This window comes from Crassostrea angulata, chromosome 8 (assembly GCF_025612915.1).
Source record: "Crassostrea angulata isolate pt1a10 chromosome 8, ASM2561291v2, whole genome shotgun sequence".
Classification (NCBI taxonomy): Eukaryota; Metazoa; Mollusca; class Bivalvia; order Ostreida; family Ostreidae; genus Magallana; species Magallana angulata.
The window spans coordinates 44,601,530-44,619,027 of NC_069118.1; the positions used below are offsets into that span (position 1 = coordinate 44,601,530).

The 17,498-nt window shown below is 36.9% G+C and overlaps 3 protein-coding genes across 4 annotated transcripts in view; 2 read left to right on the forward strand and 1 right to left on the reverse strand.

The window, feature by feature from the left end:
- Positions 1–17,498, forward strand: part of LOC128158201 (uncharacterized) — a 154,158-nt gene that overhangs the window by 126,031 nt on the left and 10,629 nt on the right. The window lies entirely within an intron of this gene.
- The window catches only part of LOC128158185 (contactin-like), a 31,158-nt gene that overhangs the window by 12,084 nt on the left and 1,576 nt on the right, over positions 1–17,498 (reverse strand). The window contains exons 1-11 of one of the 2 annotated variants that reach the window (XM_052820936.1): positions 17,172–17,252; positions 15,705–15,812; positions 15,188–15,514; positions 14,934–15,035; positions 10,857–11,093; positions 10,375–10,480; positions 9,198–9,388; positions 6,305–6,571; positions 2,302–2,601; positions 1,774–1,937; positions 1,126–1,249 (exon numbers count right to left, since the gene is read on the reverse strand). In XM_052820936.1, coding sequence (XP_052676896.1) covers positions 1,126–1,249; positions 1,774–1,937; positions 2,302–2,601; positions 6,305–6,571; positions 9,198–9,388; positions 10,375–10,480; positions 10,857–11,093; positions 14,934–15,035; positions 15,188–15,514; positions 15,705–15,812; positions 17,172–17,190 — 1,945 coding nt within the window. In that variant the 5' untranslated portion in view covers positions 17,191–17,252. Of the gene's footprint in view, positions 1–1,125; positions 1,250–1,773; positions 1,938–2,301; positions 2,602–6,304; positions 6,572–9,197; positions 9,389–10,374; positions 10,481–10,856; positions 11,094–14,933; positions 15,036–15,187; positions 15,515–15,704; positions 15,813–17,171; positions 17,253–17,498 lie in introns of those variants that run through there. The other variant, XM_052820937.1, reaches the window with a different exon arrangement.
- LOC128158187 (uncharacterized) lies at positions 3,572–5,981 on the forward strand. The gene has a single exon (XM_052820940.1). It carries the CDS (start codon positions 3,619–3,621, stop codon positions 5,839–5,841), a length of 2,223 nt encoding a protein of 740 aa, XP_052676900.1. The 5' UTR covers positions 3,572–3,618; the 3' UTR covers positions 5,842–5,981.

The window sequence follows — 17,498 nt, forward strand, 5'->3', positions numbered from 1 at the left end:
GCGAAAAATGACCAAGTTCAAAAGCTGGTATTTTTTTCATATATTATCGGAAATCAAAATCCTAGCAATATGCACACCTCTGATATATGTACAATTGATCTGCAAAAGAACAACTTCCTGTCTTGAAAACTGTAGGAGGAGTTATCTGTACAATGAGGGTACCCTTTTGGCAGCCGCCCGCCCAACCGCCCACCCACCCATCCGCCCGACATTTTCACCATTTTTATAACCGGATTTTTCCGTTGGAAAACCCGGTTAACAAACATAAATTGAAAGCAGAAGGACAGCCAACAATTTAGGATATCAACAAGATCTCACGATCAATTTGGCAAATCATCATTCATGACTACAAATTGACGTCACAATCAATGATTGTTTGATTAACTTAGAGCTGAAAGTTTGACTGACAAAATGACAGTCAAAAAACCTTGATGTCACCTAAACTGACAGCATGATAACAATATGACGTTCAATGAACCTTGACCATATCTAGAACTGACAGCAAGACTGACAATATGCCAGTCTATGAACCTTGACCATATCTAGAACTGATAGCAAGACTGACAATACGCCAGTCTATGAACCTTGACCATATCTAGAACTGACAGCAAGACTGACAATATGCCAGTCTATGAACCTTGATATTACTTTGAACTGACAGCAAGACTGACAATATGCCAGTCTATGAACCTTGATATTACTTAGAACTGACAATATGCCTGACATTTCTGACATTATGACAGTCTGAATCTTGATATCACCTAAAACTGACAGCATGATTAACAACATCAAAGTCTATGAACTGTTGCATAACCTAGAACTGATAGAAATACGGACAATGTGACTTTCTTATAATCTTGACATTACCTAGGACCAACAAAATGACTGACATATGAAAGTTTTAATCTTGACATTACCTAGAACTGATAGCATGATTGAAAATATGACAGTCTTCAAATCTTGACATTACCTAGCGGATAGCATTATTGATAATATGACAGCATATAAACCTTGACATTACCTAGGAACGACAATATGACTGACAATATGAAAGTTTGAATCTTGACATTACCTAGCTGATAGCCGAGTATTGATAATATGACATCATATGAACCTTTACATTACCTAGAACTGACAGTGTAGCTGACGTACTGACAAAGTCTAGCTGGGTAGAGGCCGTACAGGTGTACACTCCAGCATGTCTGAATTGTGTCATCACTATATATAGATCACCAGTGAAAGGACTCCTCTGTTCAAGATAATAAACGTAATGTAAACATTACCAATGGTAAATGCAATGGAATTTTCCACATCATTTTAAGGTGGCTGGGTGGACAACAAATTAACCATCAGATCTACCTTAAATTTACAGATATGATTTGTTCAGCTGAAAACTATTACTTAGTAAATAAAAAAACCCATGAAATTATACATTTAAATTTCGTCATTTTCCTACATTTTTATAAAGAAGTCTTCTTTTAAAGGAGATAGCTACAGTTAAAAAATGGCCATGACCATCGAGCAAATTCTAGCATGGATTTCACGTGAAGAGACACAAGTTTGTAATCAAGTGAAATAAAATCAAGTGGGTGTCTTTAATTCATATAAAGCTCCATGTCAAGATTGTTGTCTGTACATGGTATGATTTTTGAAGGAATGTTGTTTAAATTATAATTTATACAGTAATATGTCATTGACTAAATTTGAACACTGTAATATAAGGACATTGAATTATGGGTATGAGAAAGATTTGTACACAGTTCTATTTAGTACCATCTTAAAGTTGTTATCCTGCTCAGGATCTATACTTTGGTCGTTAAAGGACCAGGTATAGACGAGTTCTAGACCGGGGCTGTAGGAAGCTCGACAGGACAGCAGGGCTGTTCCATTCACCACCACTGTAACAGTTGAGGGCCGCTCCACCATTACTGTCCTACCTAAATATATGTACATCATAATTTGTATTTTACAGAGTTTAAATTGAATTGTCGACATAAAATTAATTTCATGTACATATACATTCACAAATTATTCTATTCAAATTGAAAAATTGTTTAAATATATAATGAAGGGATAAGAGCTACTTACCTATTATCTGCATGATGAGAAGAGAATTAAGAGACTGAAGAAAAAAGATGAGCAGAGAGAGAAAGAGAGAGGTGGACAGACAGACAGAGAGAGAGAGAGAGAGAGAGAGAGAGAGAGAGAGAGAGAGAGAGAGAGAGGGGTGGGGCAATTTAAAGAGGAGCAGCAAGATATTGGAAGGAAGGAAGTCAATAGGATAAGAAATGAGAGAAATACCTAGCACTGTCAGCTCAGTGGAGCTCTGTACTGTCCCATGTATATTGACAGCCTTACAGGTGTACAAGCCCTGGTCTGTGTAGCTCAGGTTAACAATCCTCAGGTGACCACTGGTCAGTGACTGAAGGTGGACAGGTGTCCCTTCCTGTCCACTATCACCTGGAATCACCTGTCCCTCATACAGCCAGGTGATGTTGGGGCTGGGCGCAGCCTCTGGGTGGCACAGGATGGTCACAGATCCCCCCAGTGATCCAATGGTGGTGGATTCCAGCGGTCTCTTTTTAAAGGAGGGAGGGAAAGCTGTTGTGAAAAAAATGAATCTTTGATAAAATAGTTACTCTTTAAGAGATGAATGATTTAAACTACAAGCATTTTACATTCTGCGACCTCTTTTTTAATAAGTTTAACATTTAAGTAAAATAAAAGTCTAGTTAATATCATAATAATTCAATGGCAATGAATTTCAAATTTTCCATGTACACAAATGGAAATGTGCTTTTAACACTTTAAATTCATAATTTTTGTGGGCTAATTTTCTTTAAATTTTTTCATTGTTTTAAATTTATTATACTGTAATAGTTTTAAATGAGATCAGATGTAAGGCTTTTCAATATTTGGACTTAAGGAATTTCAGAATATAAAATATCTTAGACATCAACTTGCTATATGAAATTAAAAACAGAAAAAACATTTCGTAATATATAACAATGATGACACAAAATTTTCCAATATGAAAGTAAAATTTGTGGTCCAATTAGCATGCAATGAAATGGGTCATGAAAATTTCACTAAGTATTGGACAATGAGAGCACTGATGCATAGTGTACAGGTGAGATAATTTACCTATGGTTTGACAGGTGTGTTGTCTTCTGTATTACCTGCACACAGGTAACATATCTAACTAATTTGAATTCGCAAAAATTTCCTTTCACGGAACAATACACCAGAAGAAACAATAATAACAATTCGTCTAATACACAGGCATGTTGTGATCGGATGAAATTTGTTTTTAAATAATAGGATTTTGAAATCAGGTATGTAAATCATTTATTTTCCTGATATTTCTACTCTATCATTGTATTATTAAATATATTATGTAGTATAAATACATGCAAAATGTTCAACAGCAAATTGTTGACATCTTTTAAACTTCTTATTCAAGTACTGTATTATTTTGCCTGTTAACATTGTGGTTTACCAGTTTTAATTCTTATCAACAATAACATAAGATTTCAAACATCACGTTATTTTTATACTGCAGCTTTAGCTTCAAGAGATCAATCTTTCTCCCAACTGTGTTCATCTAAAATAGAGAGTATGGACCACTCCATACCACAGGAACACTCAATGTCACAAGAAGTCAAGACATGCGAGATCTGTGCCGCGGCCCAGCTCCAGATATTTTGCAACAACTGTCAAATCAGCTTGTGTGGTAAGTGTGACACAGAGCACAGAAAAGGAGGGCTGTGTGGTTTACATGACAAAGTGCTGTTCCCGGACCTAAACAAACTGCTGTTTCCTAGCTGTACCATCCATCAAAATCAGATCTGTCATTCCTATTGTAAACAATGCGACATTCCCGTCTGCAATAAATGCAAGACCCAGACTCACCATGATCGTCATGAGCTGATTGAGATGGCTCACTTTGTCAGTACGAAACTCAATGAGATTAAGGCCGAGATAGAAGAGCTGCTGAAAAAAGTCATCCCCCAGTGTAGACAAACTAAAGCAGACACTGCTTCCAAACTCTCTATGACTGAAGTCAAATACGACCAGATGATCCATGAATTGGAGATTCATCGGAAAATCTGGCATCAGGAAGCAGACGGTATATTCAACAGGGTCAGAATGAAAATTCACAGCGAGAAGGAGAAAAGCCTCAGAGAACTACAAAACCATCTGTCTGATCTTGCCCAGATTTACAATGTTATGTACCAAACAGTTCAAGAGGACAGGGACATATTGATGTCAAAGGAGGCTGCCATAATAGCTGCCCACAAGTCTAGATTGATGGACTGCTATCAATTTAAGACTGGTCCCGACATCAAAATTCCGATACTAAAGACAAAAATAAACAAAGGGAGGGAACTCTCTTTACAGCTGGAAAACATTGAAGCCTCCCTAACTCAGAATTCATGTGTTAGTAACATGATGGAGAGCATCTCAAATGAAACTTTACCAAAAGATTGTATATGTACCAGTATCACCAATTCAACATCAAATGAAAATGTGCAATCAATACCACTATGTGCCCTTTCTGCACTAAATGGAAGACCAGTAGCAAAATCTTATAGTAAGGTAGCAGATAGCATTGCTAAGGCAACTAAAAAATTGTTGCTGATTAAACAAGGTGATAAATGTCTTCAAAGAAAAACAAAACCGGAATCTACATTTACATGTCCTAGTTCTCTAGGTCCATCACAAGTGATGTCAAGAACTCTAGATCTGCACCCTACAGAGAACATGGCTTGTACGGCTGTGAAAACGATGGAGGTCAGTGTGATAAAAAATACTACAAGAGATAGGTCAACGTCTTTGGACCAATCTAAACAAAATCCAGTAGAAGAGTTAACAAAGACAATACTAGTAGCCCACCGCACTAAAGCAGAACAGAAATCTTTGACAGAAAGATTTTCAGCTATTCCTTTGACAAATGGGCAGTTGTTGAAAAAAGCTAGAGTGATATCTAGTTTTTCAACAGGACTAGAGAATCTGACTGCAGTAGCTTGCTACGGGAGTCGAGAGGCGTGGATTTGCGGAGAAACCAAGGTCATAAAGCGACTTGACATCCAAGGCTTCCAGAAGAATGCACTGCTTGCCACATGTAAATATTTCCCTGGAGACATTGCGGTGACGAGAGATGGTGAACTGATCTACAGCAATGTCAACGCTAGGGCAGTTACTGTAGTCAGGGAGGAGAAAACAGAAATACTGATACAGGTCACAAAAGGCTGGCACCCTTGTAAACTCTGTTGTACATCATCTGGAGATATTCTGGTCGCGATGTTCACATCTGACGACAAAAATCACAAAATTGTTCGATACCACGAGGGAAAAATCATCCAGGAGATTGAAAAAGATGTCAACTATGAGAATCCCCTGTTCCAAGAAGGGAGACATCCAGTTTATGTTGCTGAAAATACAAATGGGGATATTTGTGCAGCAGATCTGAATGCAGAGATGGTGGTTGTGGTCGACAGTAGAGGAAAGGAAAAGTTTCGATACGACGGAACAGCTGCAAAGAGAGCCAAGCCTTTCGTACCTGGACCAATCGTGACCGACTCCTCTGAAAACATCATTGTAAGTGATCAGATTAACGACTGCCTCCATATCTTGGACAAGAATGGACAGTTCCTGGGCTGTATTGGTGATTGCGGGCTAGACCAGCCCACAGGACTCAGTGTGGACAAGGAGGGAAGGTTATGGGTCGGGTCATACAATACTGGGAATGTGAAGGTCATTGAATACTTGAAGCCAAGAAAAAGTGGGCCTTCACAGGAACAAAGCCTAAAGTTTCTGCATTTTAATGACAAAAACTGAGCAAACCTTTTAAAATCAATGAGAATCTGTAATATTGATATTGCATATCCATGGATGAAACAAAAACAATTTTTTTTTTATCATTAATGGTAAAACAACAGTTGTAAATTTATGCATTAATTTCTCTAATAAACACATATTATCAGGACAAATTGTTAACATTGAATGTTCTCAATAGGGGTATGCTTAGATCATAGAACTAGGAACTTAGTGCTTTAGTTACTGTGGTTTCATCAATATTCGTTGAATACTAATTTTCGCAGATTTCGTTGTTAAGTTGATCAACAACATTTAATGTTAAATTTTAAAGTGCAATTTTTATTAATATTTTGTATTGATAGGGTCATTGGCCTCAAATTTATGTACCCTTGAAACTATGATTTTTTATTTTTCCACGAAAATTGATACCCTTAAGAATTAATCAAACCACAGTATTTGAGAGGAGAGAGACAGAGAGACTCACACAACACCCTGAGTTGGGCGGTACTGGTCACCACCCCATGTCTGTTGCTGGCCATACACTGGTACATCCCAGCCTGACCCTCCCCAAGCCTGGGAATTGTGAGGGTGTTTCCTGTGATAGCTAGGTCACTGTCCCCTGACAACAGCTGACCGTTCCGGTACCAGGTGTAGGTGGGTCGGGGAATCCCAAATGCCTGACATCTCCAGACCAGTTCAGATTCTCTGTCTGCGTGCTGGTCCCTCAGGGGAACTGTGAACACTGGTTTTGCTGTAAGTTTAAGTTGAGATATTTAAACACTGAAGTAATCCAACAGGTTATGGTAAATTTTTGTATTTTCTATCAAGAAATCTAGTTTCTGTTTTATGTACAACAGGCCATGGAATTAGCCTAAGGACATTGGTAAACAAGACATCTTCAAGACTAGTGATACCCTGCTACATCTACTACAGTCGACACTCTACCATTATACAGTTACTGTACATTGGCTACTGACACACTACAATTATACACTACTGACCCTCTATGTTTATACATTGACTACTGACACTCTATGGTTATATATTGACTGCTGACCCTCTATGGTTATACATTGACTACTGACACTCTTTGGTTATACATTGACTACTGACCCTCTATGGTTATACATTGACTACTGACCCTCTATGGTTATACATTGACTACTGACCCTCTATGGTTATACATTGACTACTGACACTCTTTGGTTATATATTGACTACTGACCCTCAATGGTTATACAATGACTACTGACACTCTATGGTTATATATTGACTACTGACACTCTATGGTTATACACTGACTACTGACCCTCTATGATTATACATTGACTACTGACCCTCTATGATTATACATTGACTACTGATCCTCTATAGTAATACACTGACTACTGACCCTCTATGGTTATACACTGACTACTGACACTCTATGGTTATATATTGACTACTGACACTCTATGGTTATACATTGACTACTGACCCTTTATGGTTATACATTGACTACTGACCCTCATGGTTATACATTGACTACTGACCCTCTATGGTTATACATTGACTACTGACCCTCTATGTTTATACACTCTATGGTTATACATTGATTACTGACCCTCTATGGTTATACATTGACTCCTGACCCTCTATGGTTATACAATGACTACTGACCCTCTATGGTTATACATTGACTAATGATCCTCTACAGTGAAACATTACATTGACTACTGACACTCTATGGTTATATAATTAATTGCCTCCTGACACTCTACAGCGAAACATTACTTTGTTTTGACAATCTAAGGTTATATATTACATTGACTACTGACTATCTACAGTGAAACATCACATTGACTACTGACACTCTAAGGTTATATTTTACATAGACTACTGCAAATCTACAGTGAAACATCACATTGACTACTGACACTCTAAGGTTATATATTACATTGACTACTGACTATCAACAGTGAAACATCACACTGACTACCGACACTCTAAGGTTATATATTACATTGACTACTTACAATCTACAGTGAAACATCACATTGACTACTGACACTCTAAGGTTATATATTACATTGACTACTGACTTTCTACAGTGAAACATCACATTGACTACTGATACTCCATGGTTATATATTATATTGACTACTGACAATCTACAGTGAACATCACATTGACTACTGATACTCCATGGTTATATATTATATTGACTACTGACCCTCTATGGTTATATATTACTTTTGAATCATTAGAATTCGTGGTGGCTCAATTTTGGTGGTATTCGTAGGTAGCCCTTCCCCACGAATTTACATCCTCAATGAAAAAAATTTAGAAAGAGTATTCTTTCTAACTAAAAGTGAAAACTGACGCACCCACGAAATTAAATCTCCACGAATAAGTAAAAAAAAACAACTATCCACGAAAATTGGCTTCCACAATTTAAATGATTCCACAGTAAATTGCCTCCTGACACTACAGTGAAACATTAAATAGACTACTGACTCTCTACAGTGAAACATTACATTGACTACAGACCCTCTACAGTAAAACATTACATAGACTACAGACTCTCTACAGTGAAACATTACATTGACTACTGAGACTCTACAGAGAAACATTACATTGACTTCTGACACTCTACAGTGAAACATTACATTGTCTACAGACCCTCTACAGTGAAACATTACATTGACTACTGAGACTCTACAGTGAAACATCAAATTGACTACAGACCCTCTACAGTGAAACATTACATTGACTACTGACACTCTACAGTGAAACATCAAATTGACTACAGACCCTCTACAGTGAAACATTACATTGACTACTGAGACTCTACAGTGAAACATTACATTGACTACTGAGACTCTACAGTGAAACATCAAATTGACTACAGACCTTCTACAGTGAAACATTACATTGACTACAGACCCTCTAAAGTGAAACATTACATTGACTACTGAGACTCTACAGTGAAAAATTACATTAACTACAGACCCTCTACAGTGAAATATTACATTGACTACACAGACTCTACACTGAAACATTACATTGAATACTCAGACTCTACAGTGAAACATTACAATGACTACAGACCCTATACAGTGAAACATTACATTGACTACTGACACTCTACAGAGAAACATTACATTGACTACACAGACTCTACAGTGAAACATTACATAGACTACTGACACTTTACAGTGAAACATTACATTGACTACTCAGACTCTACAGTGAAACATTTCAATGACTACAGACCCTATACAGTGAAACATTACATTGACTTCTGACACTCTACAGTCAAACATAACATAGGCTACTGACACCCTATGGTTTCACATTAACTACTGACACTATACGATTATACATTGACTACTGACCCTCAATGGCGAGATGGAAGGTTTTCTGGTCCCTAGTTCCTGACCGTCGACTTGAGCACACACAGGTGAACACCCCGGCATCCTGAAGAGTGACCCCCACGATGGTCAACACCCGGTCACTGTCTGTAAACCTGACCCTGGTCCCTGGATCTCTAAGGGTCGGGAGAAACCACTGGTACACTAGAGGTCCACTGACAAGCAAAAACAAGTTCACAAAAATTTGATTAAATTATGATATCATAACAGACCCTCAAACGTGCTACTACAACTCTAAAAGGAACTGTGCTGCTCCCTGCAAAAAACAAACCGTACTGTTCATAAAGCGAATGGTAACGTTAAAAAACTAACCATATCATTCACAAAACAAATCGCACTGTTCACAAAGCGTACCAAACTGAACCATGCAACTGGTGTAATAGCACGTTTCAGGGTCTGTAACCATTATAAACAAGACAGACTAAAAGGATCACTGTCCAAAAAATGTTTTTAAAAATTTGGATCAAAACTATATCCTTGGGAATCTTAAAATCCTGCTGCCAATTTAGGTTTAAAAAGAAAGCCTAATCTAAATTGAACAAATATGGCTTTTGTGAATAATAATGGGAAGGTAAAATCAACATTTGTAAAGTAGGTTTCATTCTCTCAATGAAGTGAAATGACTGGAGTTTTTAACAGGAGATTTTAACAGAACTTTAAACAACAGAACATTAAAATTGCAGTCTTTGAAATAACCCGGGAGTCCGATGCCCGGGGTCTGGTAAATTTGCAGGCGGGCATGTAAAAATTGCCAAATTACATGCCCAGAGGGCATGTGTAAATTTTCTGTCAATGTACAATATGTTTACTTGCCTTTTCTTCCATCGTACCAAAGTTATTCGCATAACTTGCTTTGTGCAGTCTACATTCTTGGTACGACTTGTCAAATAAGCTTCAATCGTAATCATTGAAGTGTTTAGTTAAACCTACTGTATATATGTTTGCTAAATTACAAGATGTACATGTACCGGTAAATATAACAATTACGGGTTGGGCATGTAAAAATTTGAATGGGCTGGGTTAAAATGATGGGTCTACATGCCCGAAGGGCATGTGCTGAAAAAATTTTGTCGTGAAGACTGAAATTGTATATCATTGGCTGTTTTTCTACGAATCCAGTTTTATAGTTAAATGAACTAACCTTCCATAAGCAAAACATTCCAATCTGACATCAACTCCCACCACTGGTTGCCGTGGAAACACTTGAATGAAACTGTCAGGAATCTGAACATTCAATATTCCTGATGCTGTGTGGAAATAAGGTACCAATGATATTAAATAAGCTGTCAGTTTTTTTTCTTTTACATGAATAATGTTAAGTTATTGTAAAATGTATTGTTTCTCTGGCTCCATGGCGTCAGGTCAAAAGCTACCCCACTGGTTAATTTTATTGCCACATGAAAAGGGAGACTATCTCAAATTCTTAATCTTAAATTTGAAAAAAGAGTTGCCCCCTTTGTATATCATGCAATAAAATTAAATTATCTTCCTTCAAAATGTATTTCTTTAAAATTTTTGGCTAGAGAAACTACAATTTTTTTACTTGGGCCTTATGATCATTCTTACAAGCTGCCTGCACTTGTAATGGTATTTTGCTTTTGGCCTTGCGCCTGTTCAACTTACGAGTTCCCTGCACTTGTAAGGGTATTCCCGTACTGATTCGACTGGGAGACTGAAACGATCCTGCGTAGTTGTCACAGTCTGTCGGATACGTCAGTGTCGCCATGCAGAAGTACATGCCATTATCGCCTCGCGTCACCTCCGAGAAATAAAGCTGGCCGTCTCCAGAAATAAAGAGATACGGTGTCAGTCGGGAGTTAATGGGCGTGGTTTGGTCCTTGATCCAGTTATAGCTGATGGCTGCCAATACAAAATGGTGCATGTTAAAATCTTACAAATTATATATCATTGATAAATTATGCAATCAAAAGATCATCTGAGCAATTGTTACAGGATAATGAAAGTAAAACTTTTCTCAATTCCAACAAGCTTATTTCAAGTTGAAAAATCTTAAACAATTGGTTCACTTAGCAGCATTTGTATTTAGAACCTGTCAAAAACAAGAGGCCCATAGGCCACATCGCTCACCTGAGGAACAATAGGTATGATAAAATCAGCTCAATGGAGTAATAATACAAACTATCTGGACAATATACAATAATTCATGTAAATCCTGTATAAATAAAATCCATTTTCCCCTGGATATTCTTATGTTTATAATCATTAGTCCCTTTTCTAACAGGATGATTTTATGGTCATATCATGTGTTGAGTATTGCAGTTCTCAAAAAGATCCCTAACAATAGTTTATATATGGGATGTAAACGTACAGTAAACTCTCAACCTTCTCGTGAGGCCAAAGAATTGTCCTGGGGCCAAAGTCTTAACAATTATAAAGAATCATCTGGCTGATTAGTTTCTGAGAAGATTTTTAAAGATTTACCCTATAAATTCCTTTGTTAAACTTTGACCCCCCTCCCCCATTGTGGCCCCACCCTACCCTTGGGGATCATTATTTTCACAACTTTGAATCTACACTACCTGAGGATGCTTTCACACAAGTTCCAGCTTTCCTAGCTGATTAGTTTCTGAGAAGAAGATTTTTAAAGATGATTCTGTTTATTCCTATGTAAAACATCGACCTCCCATTGTGGCCCAAACCTACCCCCAGGGGTCATGCTTTTCACAAATTTGAATCTACACTAACTGAGGATGCTTCCACACATGTTTTAGCTTTCCTGGCTAATTAGTTTCTGAGAAGAAGATTTTTAAGATTTACTGTATATAATCATATGTTTAACTTCAATCCCCCATTGTGGCCCCAACCTACCCCCAGGGGTCATGATTTTCACAACTTTGAATCTTCACTACCTGAGGATGCTTCCACACAAGTTCCAGCTTTGCCTTCGAATTAGTTACTGAGAAGAAGATTTTTAAAGATTTACTGTATATATTCCTATGTTAAACTTCGATCCCCCATTGTGGCCCAACCCTACCCCGGGGGTCATGATTTTTACAACTTTGAATTTACACTACCTGAGGATGCATCCACACAAGTGTCAGCTTTCCTGGCTGATTAGTTTCTGAGAAGAAGATTTTTAAAGATTAACTGTGTATATTCCTATGTAAAACGTCGATCTCCCATTGTGGCCCAAACCTACCCCCGGGGGTCATGATTTTCACAAATTTGAATCTTCACTACATAAGGATGCATCCACACAAGTGTCAGCTTTCCTGGCCAATTAGTTTCTGAGAAGAAGATTTTTAAAGATTTACTTTTTATATTCATATGTTAAACTTCGACCCTCCATTGTGGCCCAACCCTATCCCCAGGGGTCATGATTTTCACATCTTTGAATCTACACTACCTGAGGATGCTTCCACACAAGTTTCAGCTTTCCTGGCCAATTAGTTTCTGAGAAGAGGATTTCTAAAGATTTACTCTATTCATTTGTTAAACTTCGACCCCCCATTGTGGCCCCATTCTCAGGTGAGCTAAAAAGGTTAAGTTTACAATTCAATAAGTTGGTTTCTGGAAGAACAGATTTTGAAAATTTTCGTAATAAATATTGACAATTTTTTTACTTTTTAAAGCGCTAAGCATAGCTCAGCCCTTTATTGTCGTTAGACTTCAACTTCCGGTGCATCGAATAACCGCCCCCTCTAAGCAAAAGTATACATCATTTAAACTGGTTAGGGAACCAGTTTCAGGGGTTTATGCACATAACTGCACGGGCTATTGTGAATCTAATTTACGGGTTATTGTGAAATTAATGTACGGGGCTTACATACATCATTGCAGGGACTGTCATGCAGTGATGAGGAAATATAGTGCGTATACAGAAGCTGAAATGCTATATACATATATCTGTTATATACATACAGAAGCTGGGTTAGCGCTTTTCAGTACTATCAGTACTTTGATTTAATCTTTAGCTTTTAAGATCTGTGTACAAACATAGAATTGTTAACAAATCTCTGTATCTTGCTTATAATTCGAAGCAAACACTCAAAAATGGTTAGTAAATAGAAATTGTTAACAATTAAACACAAGAAACATGCACTACATGTATAACAAATAAAGAACACAATTTATTTTTTCGAAATGAATCATATATATACGTCATGTATATACCTACATATTTCCGTAAGCGATATCAAACTCTATTTAAACTGAATAAACTAGAGAAAATGCCGAGCATCTCAACAAAAACCTATTGCATTAATCTACCATTACGCAAAAAATAATGCCGAATTACCGATAGAATGAATTGTATTTCAGTACTCCTACATCAGATTTTGCTTAATTTGCGCAGGTAAACAGTTAACGTAACTGTTTGATTTACCGAAGTCCCTGTTTGATTTGATACGTAAAAATCACGAAATACAGACGACAGTTTCCAGGTTACAAAGCATAAATAATGAAAACGAAACGAAAATCAGAACAAGCTAACATCAACGTCATGTGTGAAAACTGTCAACGCATTGAAATATTTAGCCTCAATTTACTTCACAAAATCGGCACCAATATATTTTTCATGTTTAAAAAATTTCCCTTCATACGCGAACTGTTGCACAACAAGCAAATTCATCATAGTCAGATCGACCCTTTTTCGTATAATGTCATGGCTGCTTTCAACAAAGAACCTCGTTTTAGAAGTATGGAATACGAGTCTTGGTAAAATGGGTAAGCAAAACCGAGCCGTGGCAAAATAAAAGCCGGGGCAGATCGGCAATCGTCAATTCCAAATACGCATTATTTTGCAGCAATAATTACAGCAAATACAAATATACTGGTCCATCAATTATCCTGAAATTTTAATGAGATTGGCAGATTAATAACTGCTTATCTTTTGTTTTGCCCAGGCCAAGTCTTGTCTACCCATTTTACCGGATGCCGAATCCGAGGCTATTAAACTGATTGAAACACGGCTTTCCTTTATTATTATTTTCGTAATAACTCAGATTTGAAACAGAATTAGACCTTAATTTTTGCAATTTATATTTTCCTTCCCATAAGGATAATTTATGCTAAACTACGTTGAATTGGAATCAGTAGTTCTTGAGAAGAAGATTTTTAAAAATGCACCCCCCTTTTTCTACATTTTCAAGGTTTTCTCCGCTTTGAAAACAGATCGGACTTTTATTTCTGCAATTTATATTCGCCCTCCCATAAGGATGCTTTGTGCCAAATTTGGTTGAAATTGGATAAGCGGTTTTAGAGAAGAAGTTCAAAATGTAAAAAGTTTACAGACGGACAGACGGACAGACGGACGGACAGACGGACGGACGGACGGACGACGGACAAAAAGTGATCAGAAAAGCTCACTTGAGCTTTCAGCTCAGGTGAGCTAAAAACCCAGCCCAGATAACAGCTTCTAAACTGTTTCCCATACAACCTATCAATATCGCTGTTATGTATATAATCTATTTTTTTAGTTCAGTCATTCAATATAGCTTGTTATGAGATGTTGTAATGTTTATCCTAATCATAAATATAGAGCTAATGTGCGTAGTTGTTACCCTATGTACAATAATGTAGATGTTTTCTTGGTGCACTGAACAATATTTTGTAGAAACTCACCCCCCCCCCTTTAAAAAAAAATTAATAAAAATTTAGATGTTTTTAATTAAGTAAGTAAGATTGACTATTTTACCTTTAGTTAGTATTGCACTCTATATTTAATTTATCCCTACTTACACAGACTGGATGTTGAGGAAATCTTTGGACACTGGATCACTGTACCCTGGTATTCCAACGGACGAATGGGGGCCGTATCAACATTGGAAAATTCTCCTAAATCTACAGTGAGGCAGTGAAAGCACATACAACTTTCTTTAATTGGAGCATTCAATTCTTACTGATTGAATAGATGGATAAGAGAGAGACAGACAGACAGACGGACACAGACAGACAGACAGAGAGGGAGAGAGGGGGGACTCATCAATCAATACCTGCAAAAGATAACACAACAGGTGGAGTCAGAACAACTCCAAATTCATTCTTAGCACTGCACTGATAACTTCCCCCGTCTAACGCCACTTGAGGATTGCTGATGCTGACTCTGCCGTTGGTCACTATGTATCGAGGGCCCACTATGGGCCGGGTCTGCCCATCCTCACTGGTTACAGTCCACTGGTATGTGGGCTGAGTGAGCCCAGTGGCTGCACACTCCAGATAAACCTCAGAGGTGGATCCAAGGATTTCTGTGTCAGTAGGGTACAGGTAAAACTTGGGGCCCCTGGGTGCTGATTTCTCGTCAGGATAGTTCGTCCCGTACGCTACAACAAAATATTCAGTTGAGTGAATATCAACATATTCTACGACATGATTTTTCGTTTTTAATAATCATTCATATCTGAGTCACATACGGTAAAATAGTCCAGAATGCTCATGAGGAAGCCATATGACAAATGATAGACCTTATAAAAGAGACTATTAGAAGATAATTCAAATTAAAATTGATCTTACTAAAGTCCCTGTCATCTTGTATGATTCTAAAGGCTTCACTTTTGGCTGTTTCACAGGTGTAGCTATATTTCTTACTGCCATCTCCTTTTGTCAAACTGTATTGTCCCTCTAACATTAGAACAAAACAAACATAAGGTTAGCTTAACATGCAATTACGCTGTTACATGAATTTGATACACTACAGTTATACAGTCTGGCCTGTGTCAGACCTGAAATGATATAAAATGAAAATACTGCAGCAATGATCCCTTTATATATGACTGTAAATCTGTTAAAGGCAGGGTTTATATGTAAATGTTATTTCATGCGTACTAATTCAAAGCATAGAATCTCAAACTGCATTAGGCCATATAAAATTAATATTTAGATTCTCATCCTGATTTGCAAAAATAATATGGGGTGGGTGGGCGGATTTTATTTTCTAGAAATAACAACTGCTCTATTCTTTTAAGTTATAAATGCTAAGAAAGTGAGCGCACAAGATTGTAAGTTTGCAGGAATCCTCGACACGAATCAATTAAGATTTAAATGTCTATAACCTCGAAAGGCTATGTACAGGTTTCAACAAAAATATATTATGTTGAGAGTCGAAGTACATGGCTATTCCAGTTATTAAAAAACCCACAAAGCTTTCAAAAATTGGCAATGAGAGGTAAACCGATAACTAGTTGGAAATGTTAATGAAAACATATTTTAATGAAGTTATATTGTGTATATCCTAAAAAACTAGTAATAAGAACAGAATTTTTTTATAGTGTTCATACAGCAGATCTAGAAATCAATAAAAACAAATTAAAATATACCGGTATATTATAATTCAACATCATGTTATAATATCAAACATTTAAAACAAAATAGTTTAATTTTTTTTTAAAAATACCACCAGTTGGATTTGAACCCAAAACACTGAATGTATGTATTCACTAAATCCAGGACTAAACCACTGAGCCACGGAGACTTGTCAATATATGCTCTATAAAGAACTGTTTGAAACAACACTGTCATATCAATGGACTTTGTTTTTTATCCTTCAAAAAATAATTTGAAAAAGTACATAATCAGTCATCTCTCGGTCATGTCTCCATCTTTTTTTAAAAAGCGACATTTTTAATGTTGAAATATGTTACCTTTACACGTTTCAAATTTGTGGAGAGAAGACCCAGAGACAACAAAATCATTTAAAAACAGTTGTAAATAAGTAGGATTTTGCATGAATTGCATCGTGTTGCTTTATTTAGACCCATATTATAATAAAACCTTTTGCATTTCAAATATTTTTCCACTCATTCCACATCCAACAGAAACCAGATAACGGTTATAATTCGAAAAATATTCAAAATCAATTGATGAAATTTTCACTCTCCTTGTGCGCCCAGATTCCTGCCGAATCTACATCTTAAGCGCCCACATTCTTTGAGTACACAAACCCACTTGTAGTCTTTTAATTCCATTTTATTTCGACTTAACTGTTAATGCATGAAGACATTTGTATCCTTATGATTTTTTTGTATAAGAGCCCAAATTTTCTTTCTGTTTTTTTTTTCCATGGGCTGGGCGGGCCATTTTCAGAGGGGCGGGCGGGAATGAGAATCTAAAAATTAATTTTATGTTGCCTTAAGCTTTTTTAAAGAATAACTCTTCTCTCTCTTCTCTCTCTCTCTCTCTCTCTCCCACAATGATATTCTTTTTAAACTGGGGTGCACATCCTCTACTATAGAATAATTCCAATTCCAAATTAGTCATTTAAAAATATTAAACTTTAAGGAAACAAATTCACACAACTATCCTAAATCA